Here is a 19819-nt window from a genome sequence, read left to right as displayed (position 1 = left end):
TGATAGAAATAAGGCTATTGTAACTAAAGGGGTACATTTCAAAAAGTGAATAAAGTACTATGAATTACTTTTAGATTACATTCATATTAAGAGGCATCAGAAGACAAATAGAAATATAACCAATTGAACACCCTTTGCGGGATCAATCATTGTCAGAGTTTACATAGCTTGCAGAAAACCGAAGTTGCATTTTACCTTATGGTCACAGTGCCTTTTGAAAGGGTTACTAAATCATTGCTTTCTCCTTCAGTATGATTGGGCTACATCTCTACATTACACACTAAAGGTCTGTCAGCTATTCAGACATTCCAATTAATCCAATAACCCTTGATCTTCTAGAATCTGACCTCGTATCTCAACATTACCCAAAATCTAAGGATGTGTTATTCTGGTATTTGTGTTTTATTCATGTTTTTTTATAGCTTCAAAACATTGTTGAAGAAGAAATGGCAATTTCTCGAAAAGGGTATTGACATTCTTGTAAATAAAAATCAAGATATACGTAGCTTTTCGCGCGTACAACAAATTTGCAATAGTCAGATATTTTGCTCCACAACAACCAGCATTGTCAAAATGCTGTAGAAAAACCAGCAATGGATTTTCAAAACACAAATTACAGAAATAAACTGTGATTTACACCTGCACTCTTAGCTTAAAGTTATCATCATCAGCAGTCAATGATAATCAGTGATCGCACTTTTCTGAGATCCAAAGCAAACAGAATCACATGGCCTACCTGTATGGAGTTGAGGAAGCTGAATCAAATGCAAATTAACATCTTTTGACAGAGTACTTCCCAACACATCTTTCCCCCACAAATATTGTGATAAATTCCATACAATGTTTTGTTCTGAAAAATATGTTACATACAATGATGTTCTGAAAAAGATGCATCAATAGTAGATTACTAAATCAAATTTAATATAGGGTGGCTAAAACAAGAGACATTTTTACTTATGTTTTGTCGGTTTCCAATCTGGTTACAGTTTGCACGCATGGTGATCACACACAACAACTTGGGCGCCAACTTTTATTTAAGTTTAAATAACAATGTTTTTAAATAAATAAAATCAAACCTGCAACGTGTCATATTTATTTTGCACACATATTATTTTTCAATTGAAGTAATTCAAGAAGTAATCTTTTTTTTTTTTTTTTAAGTATCTGTAATCCAATTACAACATTTTAGCTGGTAATGCAACGGCTTACAGTTACTGTTTTTTTTGTAATCTGTTACTCCCCAATTCCCGGCTGTATGTATTTATACATTTATGTATACATGTATTTTAATGCTGATGATATGGTACCGTCCACGAACCAGGCTATTGCCTTTATTACAGCTTTACTAGTATTTGCAGATCTTAAATTATTTAGCTAATTAGCGAAGTGTAAAAAAATACATATGGATACTTGCACTACACAAGTCTGATTTAAATAATGTTGAAATTACCACCCTGGATAGATCACAAATTAAGTTTCCTCTTACAAATATCCTGGTATTTGGCATATCATGGTATTATCCTGGTAAATCAGCCGTTTCCAGCTACAATAGTAATTTTCAAAATTAACAATGTTTACAATGTATTTTTGATAGATTTTATGCTATTTACATGGACAAAAACTAATTTCCTTTCAAAAACAAAGAAATGTCTAAGTGACCCCAAACTTTTGAACAGTAGTGTGCATGTTTTGGATTGTTGGAATATCATGAATATGCAAGCAGCCGCTTCTACACATAAACCATTACACACTGTCTTTTACAGCGCCTTTCAATTCATAACTGGGGACAAATTTAGGATTCATCATTGCATTTTGTCAAAAGAGGGCCTCTTTGAATGTTAGAATCTCTTTTGTTCATTTATAAAGCACTACTGCAGAAACCTCCAACAACACTTTTCAAGGCTGAAACAAATTAATTATAGCATAAGAACACAGAATTGGTTAGTTCTTGTTACTCCAGGGATTTTCTTCTGAACTAGGAAAACCCGTTGAGTTTCGACAGAAGTAGACTAAGCTGCCAAATGAGCTCAGCCTTGAATGCCATGTGCCCTTTATTTAATTTGTAGAACCACTGGAATACTTTTTAAAGAGATTTAAAGGAAATTGTGTCTTCTTCTGAGTGTTTTTGTTTCCTTTTCTTCAAATGTTTATTATAAGTGCTGCTATATCCATATATTTTTTTATAATATGTATTTTATATGTTATGTATTAATGTAAAAAAATGTATACTTATTCTTAATTACTTGTCTGATTAAACAAAGTTATATATAAAACAATAAAAATACATTTTCAATCAATCAGAGGCAGAAGGGATGGCAATTTCAGGTCAGTTAGAGAGTTTGTTTGAGCTGTGATGATCAGTACAACCTTTCACTGCCATGCCACAGCTCTCTCTCCACAAAGATGACAGATATGCATGGAAGAGGACACTACAACTGTGCAGGCTGCTGCCTTGAACAAATCACTGCATGAGCCCAGTTGTGAGTTTCTATCTGCAGTTGGGATCTGGACAATTGTTTTGACAGCTCCCCTTAGCAGTGTCTGAGAAAAGAATAAGACTTAAAATGTGGAGCAGTGTGCTGAGATGTCACAGAGGAATGCTTAGTGAACATTGTGTATGTGTTTTTAGGAGGACTTTTTTTCTTGTGAAAATATATGCTGATTCTGAGGAGTCTGATGAATACTATTTTTATGCAGTCAACGCTCCATTGTTTTTAGCTCTCTCTCCATCAATCCCCAGTGGCCTGACTGAGGGCTGAGAGCGATTTCCTTTCGCAGTGACTGACTGTAGTTATAATTGAAAGGGATCGAGCAGAAGTTGTGCGCTTGATTCTGAGGCTACTGTATGTCTGCATGCCTGCGTGAAAACACTGTACACAAACAAGCAGAGACTTTCTAAATTTCAATGTGATGGAAAATGACATTTGTTTTGCACTCAATGAATAACTTTTGAGGAAGATGACGGTAGGACGTTCTCCATGTTTGTCTGTGTACAAACAGGTGAGAAAGAGTATGTGTTATTGAGTAGTGAGCATTTAGGACCTACCTTCTCGTAGTACTGCAGTTCATAGTCCAGAATGACTCCATTAGGCTGATCCGGTTGAGACCAGGATAGAGTGATACTGTCCACGGTACGACTAACCTGGTGCATGATGGACACTGTTGATGGAGCTGCAGATGGTGACGGGTTAGAAATGTACAGAAACAGAGAGGGAAAAGTAAAGTTAATTGCAATTTTAAATTCAGCACCACAACATTCAGCCATTCCGATTAGCTCGGAATCATGAATTGACTTTACAATAAGTCAAACTCATCAAAACACATCAAACCGACTATTGAACAATGAAACTCCACAATTGTGACAGGGATATGTTGACAGTTGGTGTCATCATGCCCAGACATGCACTTCATGTAGACAAGTCACAACTCTGACTAAAATACATAATAGTTTCAGGGGAATTTCCAGCACTGATGGTTATTTCTATGATCTGTGCTTCTCACAGTCAGGGTGTGAGATCACTGACTGTCTGTGTGTCTGTGAAATTGGCCAGCAGTCTTGTAGGACAAATTGTAGAGCAAGCCAATTATGTAAAGCGCATAAAACCAGAGAAAATCACCAGAACCACAAGTATGGACAATCTTGTTCTTCTTCTTTCATCCAGCCATATATATATATATATATATATATATATATATATATATATATATATATATATATATATATAACATGTTAACATAAACTGCAAAAACAATATATATATATATATATATATATATATATTGTTATTGCAGTTTATGTTAACATTTTCTTCTTCAACAAAATACATTGATGTAGATGGTTTAAAAGGAACAAATAAACTACAAAATACAGCAGCCACACCATCTATCAAAATAAACAACTGTTTTTTTGTATTTTAGAAATGTGTCTGTGTATAAATAGTCAATGGGTTTGTTAGCGCTCACGTGGATGCACTGAGCAGGCCTTGAGTCATGGGGAGCAGAAAAGAACTGTCAAAAGACCTGCGTAACAAGGTAATGGAACTTTATAAAGATGGAAAAGTAAATAAAAAATATATCCAAAGCCTTGCAAATGCCAGTCAGTACTGTTCAATCACTTATTAAGAAGTGGAAAATTCAGGGTACTCTCGATACCAAGCCAAAGTCAGGTAGACCAAGAATGATTTCAGGCAAAACTTCCAGAAGAATAGTTCGGGATACAAAGAAAAACCCACAGGAAACCTCAGGAGAAATACAGGCTGCTCTGGAAAAAGACGATACAAAAGATTGCACGCTGTCATTGCTGCTAAAGGGGGCAATACACTATTTGAACTATTTGGAATTTGTGAGTAATGTTGTCAGTATTTTATAGAATAAAACATTTGTTAATTTTACACAAACACATACCTACGAATAGTAAAACCAGAGAAACTGATAATTTTACAGTGGTCTCTTAATTTTTTCTGGAGTTATATACAGCGGCAGAATTATTTTTAAGACAACTGCACCTTTTTCTTTCCTTTCCCAAAAATTTGAGAGAGGAACAGTAGCATCCAATTTGCAGTGGTCTCCTAATTTTAACCCTTCTGTTCCTCACTAAAAACCTTATTTTTCGACTTTTTTGGAAAGGAAAGAAAAAGTTGCAGTGGTTTCATAATTATTTCCGGAGCTCTATATACAGTGGACATAAAAAGTCTACACACTCCTGTTAAAATGCCAGGTTTTTGTGATGTAAAAGAATGTTAGGATGATTTCCACTTTTAATATGACCTATAATGTGCACAATTTAATTGAAAAACAAACTGAAATCTTCGAGGGGGAAAAATGAAAAATAAAAACCTTACAATGACCTGGTTGCATAAGTATGCACACCCTCTTATAACTGGGGATGTGGCTCTGATCAGAATTTACCAATCACTTTCAAACTTAAATAGAAGTCATTACACACCTGCCATCATTTAAAGTGACTCTGATTAATCACAAATAAAGTTCAGCTGTGCAGAAAACGGCGAGTAAAGCAAATGGCATATAGCAGGCTAGCTTAGCTAACTAGCTTCCCTAGACTCTACCATCTAATAACATCAGTGTTGTGTGTTGATTAATATTGTCTTCTAGTTGGGTAGTTTTGCATGTCAACCACACGGCTTCCTCCATACACGCAGTCACTTTTTTTTCACACGAACGGTCATTGAGCCAATGTAACATGAGAACAACACCCTGTCCTATGCGCGTTATGTAGATGAGCTCATGTGGTATTGGTTGTTTATAAAAACATGTATTTCGGTTAACCGAATACTATTCGAATAACAACACATACTATTCGGAGAGTAAAATATGGTCCAAAGCATATATATCACACAGTATTTATGGATACATTTTTTATGTATAATGAATTATAAACAAAAACTAGAATTTGAAAATACTTTTCAGTTTTATTTAAAATACATTTCTGAATATTATTTCAGCATTTGGGTCATCAGATCGAGGCACCGTCAAGCCTTAAACCTAAACTGGTGGTGCTATGAAAAAGTGACATTGGCCATTACATTCAGCTCGGGGGTAAAGTTCTGCCTTGGGGGCAAATCTGCATCTGGAACATTGTTAATGAAAAAAATGCGAACCTGTTTGTAGGGTTAAGCCACATCCTTCATCAGGAGTGTTAAGTGGACAGGTATGTTGGCTGCCTTACGGCTAACAAAACCAAAAGCTTGAACTTGCCACTTCTGTTTTAGTAAGGCAAAAGTGTTAGGGGAGTGCATGCTATCCACATGCTCTCATACATCCATTAACATTAGTGCTGTGGGTCACAGTGAAGCTAAAGCAGGAGATAAAAGCTCTGTGTTGGGCTGGGAGGTCAAGATTTATGGGCCCAAGTTCCTAGCACTCCAGACACACGGCCCTCAGCCAACAGCACAGTGGCTCCCTAGAGCCTCAGCCATGAAGACAGAGGCCACTCTATTGGCACACGCTCTCCATGGAAAATGAACAGACTGGAAAAAGCCTCCCACCTTTGGCCCTCATCCACCATAATCAAGGAATCTGAAGGAGTATATGTGGTTAAGATCTAAAATATAAATCTCAGTGTTCTTTTGTTAGTAGTTCACACAATGTTGTTAATTTCTTTTGCTATCCACAGCCTTCCTGGGCCTTTCCAATGGGGTTTGGCATGTTCAGACCTGTACTATAAAGACCATAGTAGCTTTCAGACACCAATGTCTGGTAGGACATGATAATGGAGAGGCCATTTTATTGCCTATTAATTTGCACCTGAATGTCAGCTTTACCACAGATAAAATGTAATGCCCTCTGACCCAAATAGAAGAACATACATCATCCTCTTCACAAAGACCCAGAGTTACTGTATAGAGTGGTTCAGGAGACTGGATTACTCACAGGGATATCTTCCATCTTGCTGTCCGTTCACTTTGTTTGCAGTCACAGGACATCCTAATAAGGCATACACTCACTGGACTGGGAAATGAGTTAGTATCCCATTACGGATACACATATGTATATTCAGGACTGCATACCACAAGCATTTTTTGCGCATACCATTTCCATTAAACAAGCGGTGTATCCATCTCTGGTAACCTACTCTCAGGCAGGGCAGACAAAAGCATTGCATGTCTTCACGTACAGAGGATGGACCCATGCCAACATAAAATCTGTCCATGCAGAACATTGTGGTTTCCACCAAAAGAGGCACTTCTTTTAGATTGCAGGATAACAGATGAGACATCTGTATCTCACCGAAAATGTCCACTGAGGGGAAAAAAACTAAACAGAACATAGAGATTAAAGAGGATGGAAGCCCTACTTTTACTGCAACTATGGGGAAAATGTGTAACTTGTCAACTGTACTGCAGTAATTACTCCAGTGCAGAGTGATGGCTACCAGTAGAGTCCCGGCCACAGAGGAAAGAGGGTGATAATCACCAGCCAATCAATTCTAGTCATGGTGGAGAAATCTGGCTTTCTAAATAATTGGTGCTTTCAATGGTACAGAGATGAGGACTATTTATCCAAAATCTGAGGTGTTTAACTTTTTCCTGGCAAACCTTGAGCTCTAACATATTGTAACAATCATCCAGCACAAAGGAGGATTCTGAGGGAGTGTGAGTGCATGAATATGCTCACCAAAAACAGATAACATTTGTGTTCTTTTATCTGAAGTACATCCAGGCCCTGAGTTTCTGAATGACATCCAAACATTTTGGGTCATCAATACTGTGCTGTCTCTATAGGGGTGGGTTGAGGAGGGTTAACCATGGATGCATCCAATTTTAGACAATGTCTATATTATTCTAATATATTTTGGAATTAACTACTTGAGTTTGACTTGGCTCGGTCTACATGTGTGGAGGGTGAATATATATGTCGTTAAAAGTAGGGTTTCCTCAGCCATGGGTTCAAAATATTTCCTGGTCCTTGCCTTGAAAAGGTCTAGAGTTGTTGACATACCGGCACATTAATAAAACCTGCCGACACACTGAACAGATTCTAAAGCAAGGGGTCTTTAACCTTTTTTAGGTATTAGACCCACATTTATTTTAAAAAAAGACTACTGCTCCACACTCAGTTTACTTTATCTCACTGGATTGGGGAGAGTTGGTTTAAATGCCAACTATTGTTGCTGCAATTCACCTAGCTTCCACATGGAGAATACATTTTAGATGCTGATTCTTTAACTAGTTGTAAATGAATAGTGAAAGATTTCTAAGAGTTAAATCTCATTCAAATCCATGTAGATTTAATTGGCCATGCTCCTGCAAACACAGAAAAGCAATTTTCTTAGATTCCTGATCAGTCCCATTCACATATATCTCTACTGCTATTGTACAGTTCTCCTCTACTTCTACTCTGCTACACTCATTCTGGTGGCCTCCCTTTCTAACTCCCCTGCCTGTGTGCCTCTCTCCCTCTCTCTCTCCCATCCTCCCTGTCTTCCCCCAAGAATGCTGGTCTCCTTTCAGCTCAGCCTATTGATTCTGTTTTCTTACAGAGCACCATTCTGAGCATGATGGGCATCTTCATTAAGTGAGCTAGTGGACTGAAACCACGCTGGTCTTTGATGGCTGACAGGCAGGCAGGATGAGAGAGGAACGGGAGAGGGCCCCCATGCCATCTCACCCTGGCCGGGCACAGGATCACGTGGGCCAGTTGGAACTCCAGCCACCAAAATAATAAAGAGTCAGTAGCAGAGCCATGCTCCTACTGGCGGGACAAAGTCATTATAGTAATCACAGTTGCAGTTTGTTGTTGGGAGAGACAATGCCACCTCCAGTGATTTCTCCATCACTACTTTGTTTCCGTTTGCGTCTTTAAAACCCTGCACTATTAAAACCAAAACCTAATTAAATATAAAAAGACTCATGCAAAAACACTGTCAGAGAGACAGAATTGTTTCTGGTGCGAGGAGCAAAGCTATGATTTGGGGGAGAATAGGGAAGGTAGCTAGAACAGATCAGCACTTCAGAAAATCCCTGTCCCCTTTTACTGTTAAAACATGGTTTCCTCCACAGCACCGTCTCTTCCCATGGGCATGGCCAGATGCTCCTTGACCATGCAGCCAGACAGCCCCATAAACAGGCTGTTGGTGCTGCCTGCTCTCTCTCCCTCCGACTGCTCTACGTTTACGAGCTGTGCATTGAGAATTTTTAATGGGAGAGGTCTGTATTTGCATGTACTTTTAGCACAATGGCAGCTGGTCCTGTTTCCCATCTGCAATGGATTGTGGGTTTTTACGTCTCCAAAGAGTTTCCTATGTTGTAAAGCCACACAAGTGAAATTTCAGTTCATCAAGCTTTAAACCATCTGTGCTGGATAAGATTGGAGCCGTAATGCACTCGACAACACGCCATAAGCTAATTCTAAAATAGGCACTCCAGGGGCTTAAAAAGTTTCAGGCGCTTACGGGGATGTTAGGTTTAATCTAAGCACACCATGCCACCAACTACTTCTATTCACCCAAGATCCTAAGCAAAGATAGGAGTGGACTGAGGGGACAGTTGGCAGGATGGGAACTCTCTCTGCAGTCACTTGGCATCAACTGGCAGTAATACAGATGTAATATATTATGCTGGGTTAGGCCCTGATTGGCCATTCAGTCTGGCAAATAGTTTTAGCAGTGTGCTACAGGCATGGGCGTCAGTGCTTTGAATGACAGGCTCTAGCCTAGCCACAGTTAACATTATTCAACAATTTGACTTTCTGCATCTGGCTTCTGAACAGGATTATTTAGGAAACAGAAAAGTCAGTGAAATGTGGGTCATTTGGTACAATCACAGTGATTTCTTCCAGCCATTCAAATTAACAATAAAACTGAACAAATCCTGATTGTATAAATGTTTTTTGGACTAGAGACTATATGTATAGAGTTTGGTTCTATAAAGCAGTACCAGTCATAACATTCAGTAATCAATTACTCCATTAATTAGAATATCATCAAAAAGTCGATTTATTTCAGTAATTCCATTCAAAAAGGGAAACTTGTATATTATATTCATTCATTACACACAGACTGATATATTTCAAATGTTTATTTATTTTAATTGTGATGATTATAACTGACAACTAATGAAAATCCCAAATTCAGTATCTCAGAAAATGTGAATATTACTTAAGACCAATACAAAAAAAATATTTTTTTAAATGTTGGCCAACTGAAAAGTATGAACATGAAAAGAATGAGCATGTACAGCACTCAATACTTAGTTGGGGCTCCTTTTGTCTGAATTACTGCAGGAAGGTGGCGTGGCATGGAGTCGATCAGTTTGTGGCACTGCTCAGGTGTTATGAGAGCCCAGGTTGCTCTGATAGTGGCCTTCAGGTCTTCTGCATTGTCGGGTCTGGCGTATCGCATCTTCCTCTTCACAATACCCCATAGATTTTCTATAGGGTTAAGGTCAGGGGAGTTTGCTGGCCAATTAAGAACAGGGACACTATGGTCCTTAAATCAGGTACTGGTAGCTTTGGCACTGTGTGCAGGTGCCAAGTCCTGTTGGAAAAGGAAATCTGCATCTCCACAAAGTTGGTCAGCAGCAGGTAGACGGCTGCATTCCTGGTAGATGGCTGCGTTGACCTTGAACCTCAGAAAACACAGTGGACCAACACCAGCAGATGACATGGCACCCCAAACCATCACTGACTGTGGAAACTTTACACTGGACTTCAAGCAACGTGGATTCTGTGCCTCCCCTCTCTTCTTCCAGACTCTGGGACCTTGATTTCCAAAGGAAATCCAAAATGTACTTTCATTAGAGAACATAACTCAGCAGCAGTCCAGTCCTTTTTGTCTTTAACCCAGGCGAGACGCTTCTGACGCTGTGTCTTGTTCAAGAGTGGCTTGATACAAGGAATGCGACAGCTGAAACCCATGTCTTGCATACGTCTGTGCGTGGTGGTTCTTGAAGCACTGACTCCAGCTGCAGTCCACTCTTCGTGAATCTCCCCCCCATTTTTGAATGGGTTTTGTTTCACAATCCTCTCCAGGGTGCGGTTATTCCTATTGCTTGTACACTTTTTTCTACCACATCTTTTCCTTCCCTTCTCCTCTCTATTAATGTGCTTGGACACAGAGCTCTGTGAACAGCCAGCCTATTTAGCTATGACCTTTTGTGTCTTGCCCTCCTTGTGCAAGGTGTCAATGGTCGTCTTTTCTTCCCCATGATTGTGTTGCCTACAGAACTAGACTGAGAGACCATTTAAAGGCCTTTGCAGGTGTTTTGGGTTAATTAGCTGATTAGAGTGTGGCACCAGGTGTCTTCAATATTGAACCTTTTCACAATATTCAAATTTTCTGAGAGATTGAATTTGGGGTTTTCATTAGTTGTCAGTTATAATCATCAAAATTAAAAGAAATAAACACTTGAAATATATCAGTCTGTGTGGAATGAATGTATAAATGTTTCAGTTTTTGAATGGAATTACTGAAATAAATCAACTTTTTAATGATATTCTAATTTTATGACCAGCACCTGTAGTTCTTAACATCTCTCCTCGAACACAGCCTTATGCTTGATCTATTTTCATTTAAGGGACAGTTTAGCTCAGTTTTGTAGTTATTGGTGCTTACAATGGCAGGATTATTTCCACGGCAGGTCTGGATGATATATGCTCCCACTGCTGTAAATTGCTCTTGGTAAATGCCTTCTAAATGAATAAAATATAAATGTAACACATAACACTTTTCCCAGCAGCCATCAGCGGTACTGCCCCTTGTGTGCCTTCTTGGTGATCTCTCTAATACTGTTCTCCCACCTGAAATTATGGGAAATGATGGTCCCTAGCAATGATTCCGTCAAACTCACAGCTGAGCCCTGAATCTGGGGGAGGGAGGTGAGGGGTGTTTCCTGAAGTCAACTACCATTTCCCTGGTTTTGTCATTGTATATTGACTGCCACGTGCCAACAGTCAGTCACCTGCCCGGTGAACCTCTTCACGGTACATGGACACTGACGCCATCAGTGATAAGGCCTGCAAAGTGGAGTCATCCGCCAGCTTGGGTCATTTGAGAGATATGCCTTGTTGGAGATTGCAGTATCACTGGAGTAAAGGGAGCAGAATAGCAGTGAGACCACGCATCCTTGCAACAGTAAAATGCGCTTACCCATCTTTGAATGTTAGTGGACCACTAACTAATGACGCTGGACTCGTTCATGTGGTTACGTTTTTATTGAAGTAGCTCAAGGATGATGGTGTTAGAGTATCTTTGCAAACCTCTTTGGGTTGTTGAGGTGTTGGAGGTTACAAGAAAGGCTCATATTTCTACAGCCATCCACAGACCTGCAGTGAATGGAAATGGGTGCCAATGATGATTTTCAAATGGGACAGGACTATGCCCTCAAAACATGTTAAAAGCTCTGTAGTTTTTCATACAGGAAACCGTTGGAATTTCCTGGGATTGCAGAGGGGTTGAAGATGATAGAAAGGCCTGGAGAGGATTTAGGTGGATGGGAGGAGTAGTAAAAACAACTGAGCGAACCAATCATACAGTATATATGTTTTGCTTTAGGGCTTATCAAGATACATAACGGAAAGGGCCAACCTGCAATTTGCTAGGCAAATATTGGATTTTTGTTTAACACTTTCCTGGGTAGTGACCAAACAAATTAGATAACGTCTTTTACAGTTGTGTGTCTGGGTGTTTTGTGTGTGTGTGTGTGTGTGTGTGTGTGTGTGTGGGTGTGCGCGTATGTGTGTGTTTGCTATATACCCATATCCTGTTTCTCAACTGTAATTTAGTTTAGCAGACACTTCATTCATTGTCTGTTCAGGCACATAAATGCACTCATTCATGTTAAATGGCTCAAGAAATGTAATCTAAGGACAATAAAGCACACAGTCTCTTAAAGAGAAAGTACTGTAGACATTTATATTTCAGATAAATTGGACTTATCATGAATATAAATGTACTCCCAAATGTGTTTTTCTGAATTTTGAAATGTCCTCTTCCACTAACCGGGCTGTTTTGTGGCATTGGCGCAATAAAGGCTTCTTTCTGGCAACTCGACCATGCAGCTCAACATTTGTTCAAGTATCGTTGTATTGTGCTCCTTGAAACCACCACACAGTCTTTTTCCAGAGCAGCCTGTTTTTCTCCTGAGGTTACCTGGCAGTTTTAGCTGAAATCCTTCCTGGTTTACCTGACCTTGGCTTGGTATCAAGAGACCCCTGAATTTTCCACTTCTTAATAAGTGATTGAACAGTACTGACTGGCATTTGCAAGGCTTTTGATATATTTTTATATCATTTTCCATCTTTATAAAGTTCCATTACCTTGTTACACAGGTCTTTTCACAGGTCTTTTCTGCTCCCCATGGCTCAGTATCTAGTTTGCTCAGTGCATCCACGTGAGAGCTAACAAACTCACTGACTATTCATACACAGACACTAATTGCAATAAAAAAATCCACAGGTGCGGGAAATTCACCTTTAATTGCCATTTTCAACTGTGTGTGTCACCTTGTGTGTCTGTGGCAAGGCCAAACATTCAAGGTGATTTCTGTTATCATTATGATTTAAAAAGGAGCCAAAGAACTATGTGATGATAAATGGCTTCATATGATCACTATCCTTCAATAAAAAATGTTTTGCATGATCAATCATATTTTAAAAATCAATGCAAAAATTTCACAATTTCTGCCAGAGCATGCAAACTTATGAGCACAACTGTAAGAACACAATCATATTTACAGCAAAAACCTGGAAGCAATTAACATGAACTGCTTTCCAGAATAATTGCTTCGTCACCTTGCAGACTTGAAGAATCAATCTACCTAGATGCTCAAACCACTAGGCTATTCTGCCGCGTTTAAACACATTTCAAACAAATATGCTGAATACATTATGACCTAGGCTTTTTAACATACTGGGGCCATAACAACAGCTATTTAATTAAATATATTCATACATTACAACATCAATCGGAGTTGCATATATGGCCTACAACAATTAGTTTCAACAATAACAAATGTACCTTCCACTGGGCAACAGGGCCAAACCTTTAAACCCAGCTGTTTACTCACACAGTGTCTATCTTCCAATAAATCTTGATGTTTGTCATTCAGTGTTATGTATGTTATTTGGTGAAACTGCAGAACCTTTTTAAACTTACTGCAGGAATATTCAGATCTGGACCTCGAAGCCAGTTATACTCCATTTTCTCATTGCAACTGTCTCATCAGGGAATTATATAGACCTGGGACACTAGGTGGGTGCAATTAATGATGAGGTAGAACAGAAAACCAGCAGGCTCTGGACCTCATAGGGTAAGAGTTGAATACCTCTGACCTATTGGATGTATCCAATAGCACATAGCCAAGTAGCATGTGGTCAAAACACCATTCACATTATATTTGTGCAGTACTGTAAGTTCTAATTCTGTTTGAATAAAATATTTCTGTTGAAAGCGTTTTGTCATAAATGTGTGTATGTGTGTGTGCGTGTGTATGTGTGTGTGGGGGGTGGGGGGGTTAATGAAGTGCCAGTTTATGCCATAATTCTCTTAGGAGAGCAAGTAATTAAATGCATATTAAATTCGTAGGTCATACAAAGTCCTCTAACCCTAGAGTATGTAAGCTATGCTGTCTGCAAACATAACACCATATGCAAATAAAAATCACACATCTCTGCTATCTGTTCGTCCACTAGCTAGTCCCATGAAGTAACAACAGTAGGTGTGAGCAGTGTTGGACGGAGCCCAGATTAGAGCTTGTCAGGGCTGTGCTGTGTTCCAGGTGTCTACAGAGGCCTCCTGTCTCTCTGGCTGCCTGACCCACAATGGCACGTTCCATATGTCCCCTTCCTGTCACTGTCACACTGCTCCGCACACCGTGCATCCTACACTGGCTCGCCTGGCAGCCTCTCTTAGCCCACTTCCCCCCACTAGTGAATGATGTGCGCATTAGAAGCACTGTAGCTCAGAGTGGAACACACACCACATTTTCAGAGCTGGAGTGTAGAAGGCATTCATATAAAAGATGTGCATATAGTACATTATTAATAGTGAGGTCTGAACCTATATTATGTAGAATCAAGAGAATCAAATATCACCTTGTTTTCATTGTTTCCCCACACCTTCATTTTTCAGAGGTGGCACTGGACTCAACTCAACAGGATTGTAAGATTGGATAGAGATTTAAAATATACTGGCATTAGTCAAACAGCCCTACATTAGTGTTCCACTGTAAGGTATGTTGGAGCAGCCAAGCTCTCCCAAGTGGCCTGGCTACAGTCTGTCACTAGTGGCCTGGTTTCAGTTTGCCCTGCAATTTAGGGATAATTAAGTCGTAAATCTTCCACACCTACATGATAGTGGTGTACCAGATTACAGAAGCCACCCCTAAGCTGAGGAATGGGATTCCGTTCAACAATTCACCTGATAAGAAACCAATTCATCCTCCTTCCTAACCCAAGCAGCAGCTCCCCTGGCTCACCTTGGGCTAACAAAACAAAAATGTCCTTTACAATGTAATGCAGCCACACATGGTATATCATCATCAGAAACCTATATTGGTATAGAGGGCTTGTTCATCAACTGCATTGCTTCATGGAAGTCCCAAGAAGAATGCAAATGGTTTTGATTAAGGAGAAGGGAGAATAGTGTTGCAGCCGCCGCACACACTAACTATTGATAACAAGGGCAAACTCCACTAAGCTAAATATGACGTCCCCCACACCTAGAATCAATACGATGAAACGCTACACTTCTATTTTGTGAGTCACCTTCAAACACATCTTGTGGTTGGTAGAAAATAATTTGCCGGCGTACATGATCGACAATGTGCTATAGTCGTTCCTTCCAGATCCACAGCATTTATCGGTCACCATTTGACAGCTTTGGTGATGGGCTGTTGTGTGCTTTTGTATATTTGTGTGCGAATAATAATTGATTAACCCATATTAATCATTATGAAATAAATGATACGGCTACTGTGGTCTTCAGATATTTGTCCCCTACACTTCCATCAACTCATGTGTGGGTGTTTCCTTTGCCTTCCCAGGGCCCAGGGGTGTCATTCCAGACCCACAACAGAGAGCTTCAATAAAACATTGTGTTTTCCCTCAATAAGGCCTGGTTAAGGCTGCTCCCGTGCCGCATAATGAATCACTAAAGCAATATAACCCAGGCAAGAAACTCCTGTATTAACATTCCAACTCTAATAGTATTAACATAATGTTGCAGACAGTATTTTGTCTTACAGTCAGTGTTGATTTTGTTTCATCACTGCCCTCTCTCATTTCACGTCCTAACTCATCAAGTCTTCATTACACCTATGTGCTTCACTAAAAATGTTCACCACTTTGTTCTGACACCCATCCCCTTCTAAAGACACGCTGCTTCAATCACATCAAATTACTTTCTTCACATTCTCCCTTTTCGACAGCCTCCCATGCTCTCTCTATCCCTTTCTCTGTTGCCCCATCACTTTCTCCTTCATTGTTCATAGCTTCTTTATTAAATAATATGGAACGCATAGTTGCTGAAGTATTCAGACTCCTGACCAATTGTCTCATGTTAGCGAATTTCAAATGGTATATTGACATTTTGAGCTGTTTAATACTCAATTTATCAATTTAGGGTGACATTGGTTTTGTGTTTAGGGAATATTTGTATGAAAAATTGTACATCCACCTTTTGCTGCAAAACCAGCTTTTAATCTTTTGGTAAGTATGAACCAGCTTTGAACACAGTGGCTGAGTAATTTTGGCCCATTTATTTCTTTTAGATTTGCTGTCCCACAGATTATCAATAGGACTGAGACCATGACTTTGACAGGGCCACTGTAGGACATTCACCTATTTGTCTCAAGCCACTCCGATGTTGCTTTGGCCTTTTGCTTTGGATCATTGTCATACTGAAAGGTGAATTTCCTCCCAATCCTTAAGTTTTTTAGTGGACTGAAGCAGGTTCTTTTTCAGCATTTCCCTGTTTTGCTTTATCCATTCTTCCCTGCTGATGATTTATATTCCTTCAGCATGATGCTGCCACCACTATACTTCCCATCAGGAATGGTGAGTGTTAGGTATGCACCACACATAGCTCTGTGAGTTTTGGCCAAAAACCTTGGTCTCATGTGACCACAAAACCTTTTCTCAAATCGCAGCTGGATCAATCTCATGCTTTCCGGAAAACTTCAGATGTGCTTTGAAATAGTATTTCTGAGTAACAGCTTCTTTCTTGCCACCCTCCCATACAGGCCAATGGTATTCAGAGCTCTTGATATGGTTGACTGGTGCACAATTAGTCCACTCTCAGCTGCTGAATTCTGTAAATCCTTCAAAGTGATTGTTGGCCTCTGTGTGGCGTCTCTTGCAAGTCTCCTTTGTGTTTAATCGCTGAGTTTTGAGGTAAAAACTTAAAAATAATGGGTATAAATTGCCATTGGAACCTATAATCACATAATTCCATATACAACATATGGCTAGTTTTACAGGCTTAATGTACTAACATAATTTGATGTTTTGGCTTCTTTGTAAGACCCCCCCCCTCCCCCCAGGGGAAATTAAATAGAAGTACATTGGGCTATTGTATTTTTGTACCTTACAATACAAATGGCAAATCATTTCTTGGCAGTGCCTGGTTGGTGTGATAACATTTCTACTTCTTGATTATTAATCCAAATGTACTCACTGGGATATTCAAGCACTGGGTATTATTTTGATGAACTGTCTACATAATCCATGCATTTATGTTACTTTATCTCATTTATTGTTTTACTTTTCAGTTGTATGCCCCATGATCTTTAATTTCCTTCAACAGTGGGGTTTTTATCCATAAAAGGTGACAGCAAGTTTAATGGTTAAATGGTGGAGGCCAATATTAAGATAATATCTTTCATCTGTGTGAACTGGGACCTTCCAGAGCTAAGTTGTTGAAAACTGATGCAAGCAACATACTTTAGATTTTATTATTATATATATTTTTGTACATATTTCCCAACATTAAATCAATGTCACATTAGATTCATTTATTTTTATTAAATAATAAGAGCATTTTGCATGCCTTTAATACTTTTGCAAGGCACTATACACTTTTCTCTCTCAGTAACTTAATGGGGAAATATGAGGCTGGCTTCGCTAATTGGGACTGACAATACATTTACGTAACCTCCATGCCTCCCAAACAAGATGCAATTACTGGCCCCTGCTCTTAATGACCTCAGCCCCAGTCCACTGGGAACCACACAGTACTGCCCCTCTGTTCCAGGTAAGACCAAGCGGGCGTGAGAGGTCAACTCTCTCCAACAGAAGCCCTGGCGCTGTAATCCAAAAGGACAGACACTTCAGTGGAGGGAGTGCACATCCCCACAATTTCCGCCAGGACCCCAAATCAGGGGAAGAGAGAAGGCTGGGACATGGATGGCAGATTTATTGTGGCCCAGTGAGGGAGAGTGAGGGCACTGACCTCATTAAAGGGCTTTACTGCTCTCTGAAGCTCCTCATTAACCCCCCACACCAACCATCCTTTCAAATAGTTTGCATTTGAACATTTGAGCATTTGTGTTAAGTACACATTATATTAATACCTCAGAGATACTTTTTAAGCTTTATTATTAGATGCAACTGCAACCCTGTTTCCAAAAAAGTAGGGACACTGTGTAAAATGTAAATAAAAACATAATGTAATGATGAAACCCTATATTCAATAATAAAATAGTACAAAGATAACATATCAAATGTTGAGACTGAGACATTATATTGTTTCTTAAAACATATATGCCCACTTTGAATTTGATGCCAGCAACAGGTTTAAAAAATGCTGGGACAGAGGCAACAACAGACTGAAAAGGTTGTGTAATGCTAAAAGGAACTAAACCTGGTGGATCACACAACAAATTAGGTTAATTGGCAACAGGTCAGTAACATGACTGGCTATAAAAAGAGCATCCCAGAGAGGATGAATCTTTCAGAAGTAAAGTCAGGGAGGGGTTCACAACTCTGAAAGACTGCAACAATATAAGAATAACATTTCTCAAAGTAAAATTGCAAAGACTTTGGGGATGCTGTATGCAAGGCACAAGGCCGAAAACCAATATTGGATGGTCATGATCTTCGGTCTCTCAGATGGCACTGCATTAAAAACAGACGTATTTCTCAGGAAAACTTCTGAAAACCATTGTCTGTAAACACAGTATGTTGCTGCATCCACAAATGCAAGTTAAAACTATACCATGCAAAGAAGAAACCATATATAAACAAGATCCAGAACCGCCACCACCTTCTCTGGGCCTGATCTCATTTAAGAAGGACTGAGGTGAATTCCAAAACTGTTCTGTGGTCTGATAAACCAAATTACAAATTTGGGGAATTTCCTCCGGGCTAAAGATGAGAGAGACGATCAGGCTTGTTATCAGCGCACAGTTCAAAATCCAGCGTCCGTTATGGTATGGGGGTGCATTTGTGCACATGGCATGGGTGACTTGCACATCTGTGAAGGCACCATTAATCCTGAACAATATATACAGGTTTGGAGCAACATTAGCTGCCATCTAGACAATGTCTTTTTCACCCTTGCTTATATCAGCAAGACAATGCCAAACCATATTCTGTAAGTATTACAACAGCTTGGCTCCTTAGTAAAAGAGTCTGGGTACTAAACTGGCCTGCCTGCAGTCTAGATCTTTCACCCATTGAAAACATTAGGCACATTATGAAACAAAAAATATGACAAAGGAGACACCAAACTGCTGAGCAGCGGAAATCCTATATCAGGCAATAATAGGAAAACATTTCACTTTCAAAACTATAGCACTTGGTCTCCTCAGTTCCCAAACGCTTACAGAGAATTGTTAAAAGAATAGGCGAGGCAACATAGTGGTAAACATGTCCCTGTCCTAAAAAAAAATATATGTGTTGCTGGCATCAAATTCCAAATCTGCATGTATTTTTCCAAAAACAATAACATTTATCAGTTTCAACATTTGATATGTTTTCTCTGTACTATTTTCAATTCAATTTAGGGATAAATTGTTTGCACATCATTGCATTCTGCTTCTATTAGCATTTTACACAGCGTCCCAACATCTTTGGAAACAGGGTTGTAGAATTGTACATTGCTCTTTAATAATACATTTTTAAATGTCTTGGAATGTGCTGTAAGAGGCCGGTTTGCAATATTCTACTCTTCCTAACTACCTCATCTACAGAATGCTACAGAATACATACCCATCCTCTTCACTGGCTTTTATCTTTCATCTCAGTAAACTTCCTCGCTTGAATCAAAGGCATAATAACTCAAGTAGGATTTAAGAAGGGAGATATTGTATAGTTGAACACAGCCAATAAGTCCACTTAAATATTGTATAGTAACACAGGGGAA

At 39.3% G+C, this 19819-nt stretch overlaps 1 protein-coding gene across 7 annotated transcripts in view; it reads right to left on the bottom strand.

Moving 5' to 3' along the window:
- The window catches only part of ephb2b (eph receptor B2b), a 175619-nt gene that overhangs the window by 21893 nt on the left and 133907 nt on the right, over positions 1 to 19819 (bottom strand). For all 7 annotated transcript variants that reach the window (XM_020055922.2, XM_034287449.1, XM_034287451.1 and 4 more), the window contains one exon: positions 3047 to 3171. In XM_020055922.2, coding sequence (XP_019911481.1) covers positions 3047 to 3171 — 125 coding nt within the window. The remainder of the gene's footprint in view (positions 1 to 3046; positions 3172 to 19819) is intronic.

Source organism: Esox lucius, chromosome 17 (assembly GCF_011004845.1).
Source record: "Esox lucius isolate fEsoLuc1 chromosome 17, fEsoLuc1.pri, whole genome shotgun sequence".
NCBI lineage: Eukaryota > Metazoa > Chordata > Actinopteri > Esociformes > Esocidae > Esox > Esox lucius.
This window is presented reverse-complemented; position numbering and strand designations above follow the sequence as displayed.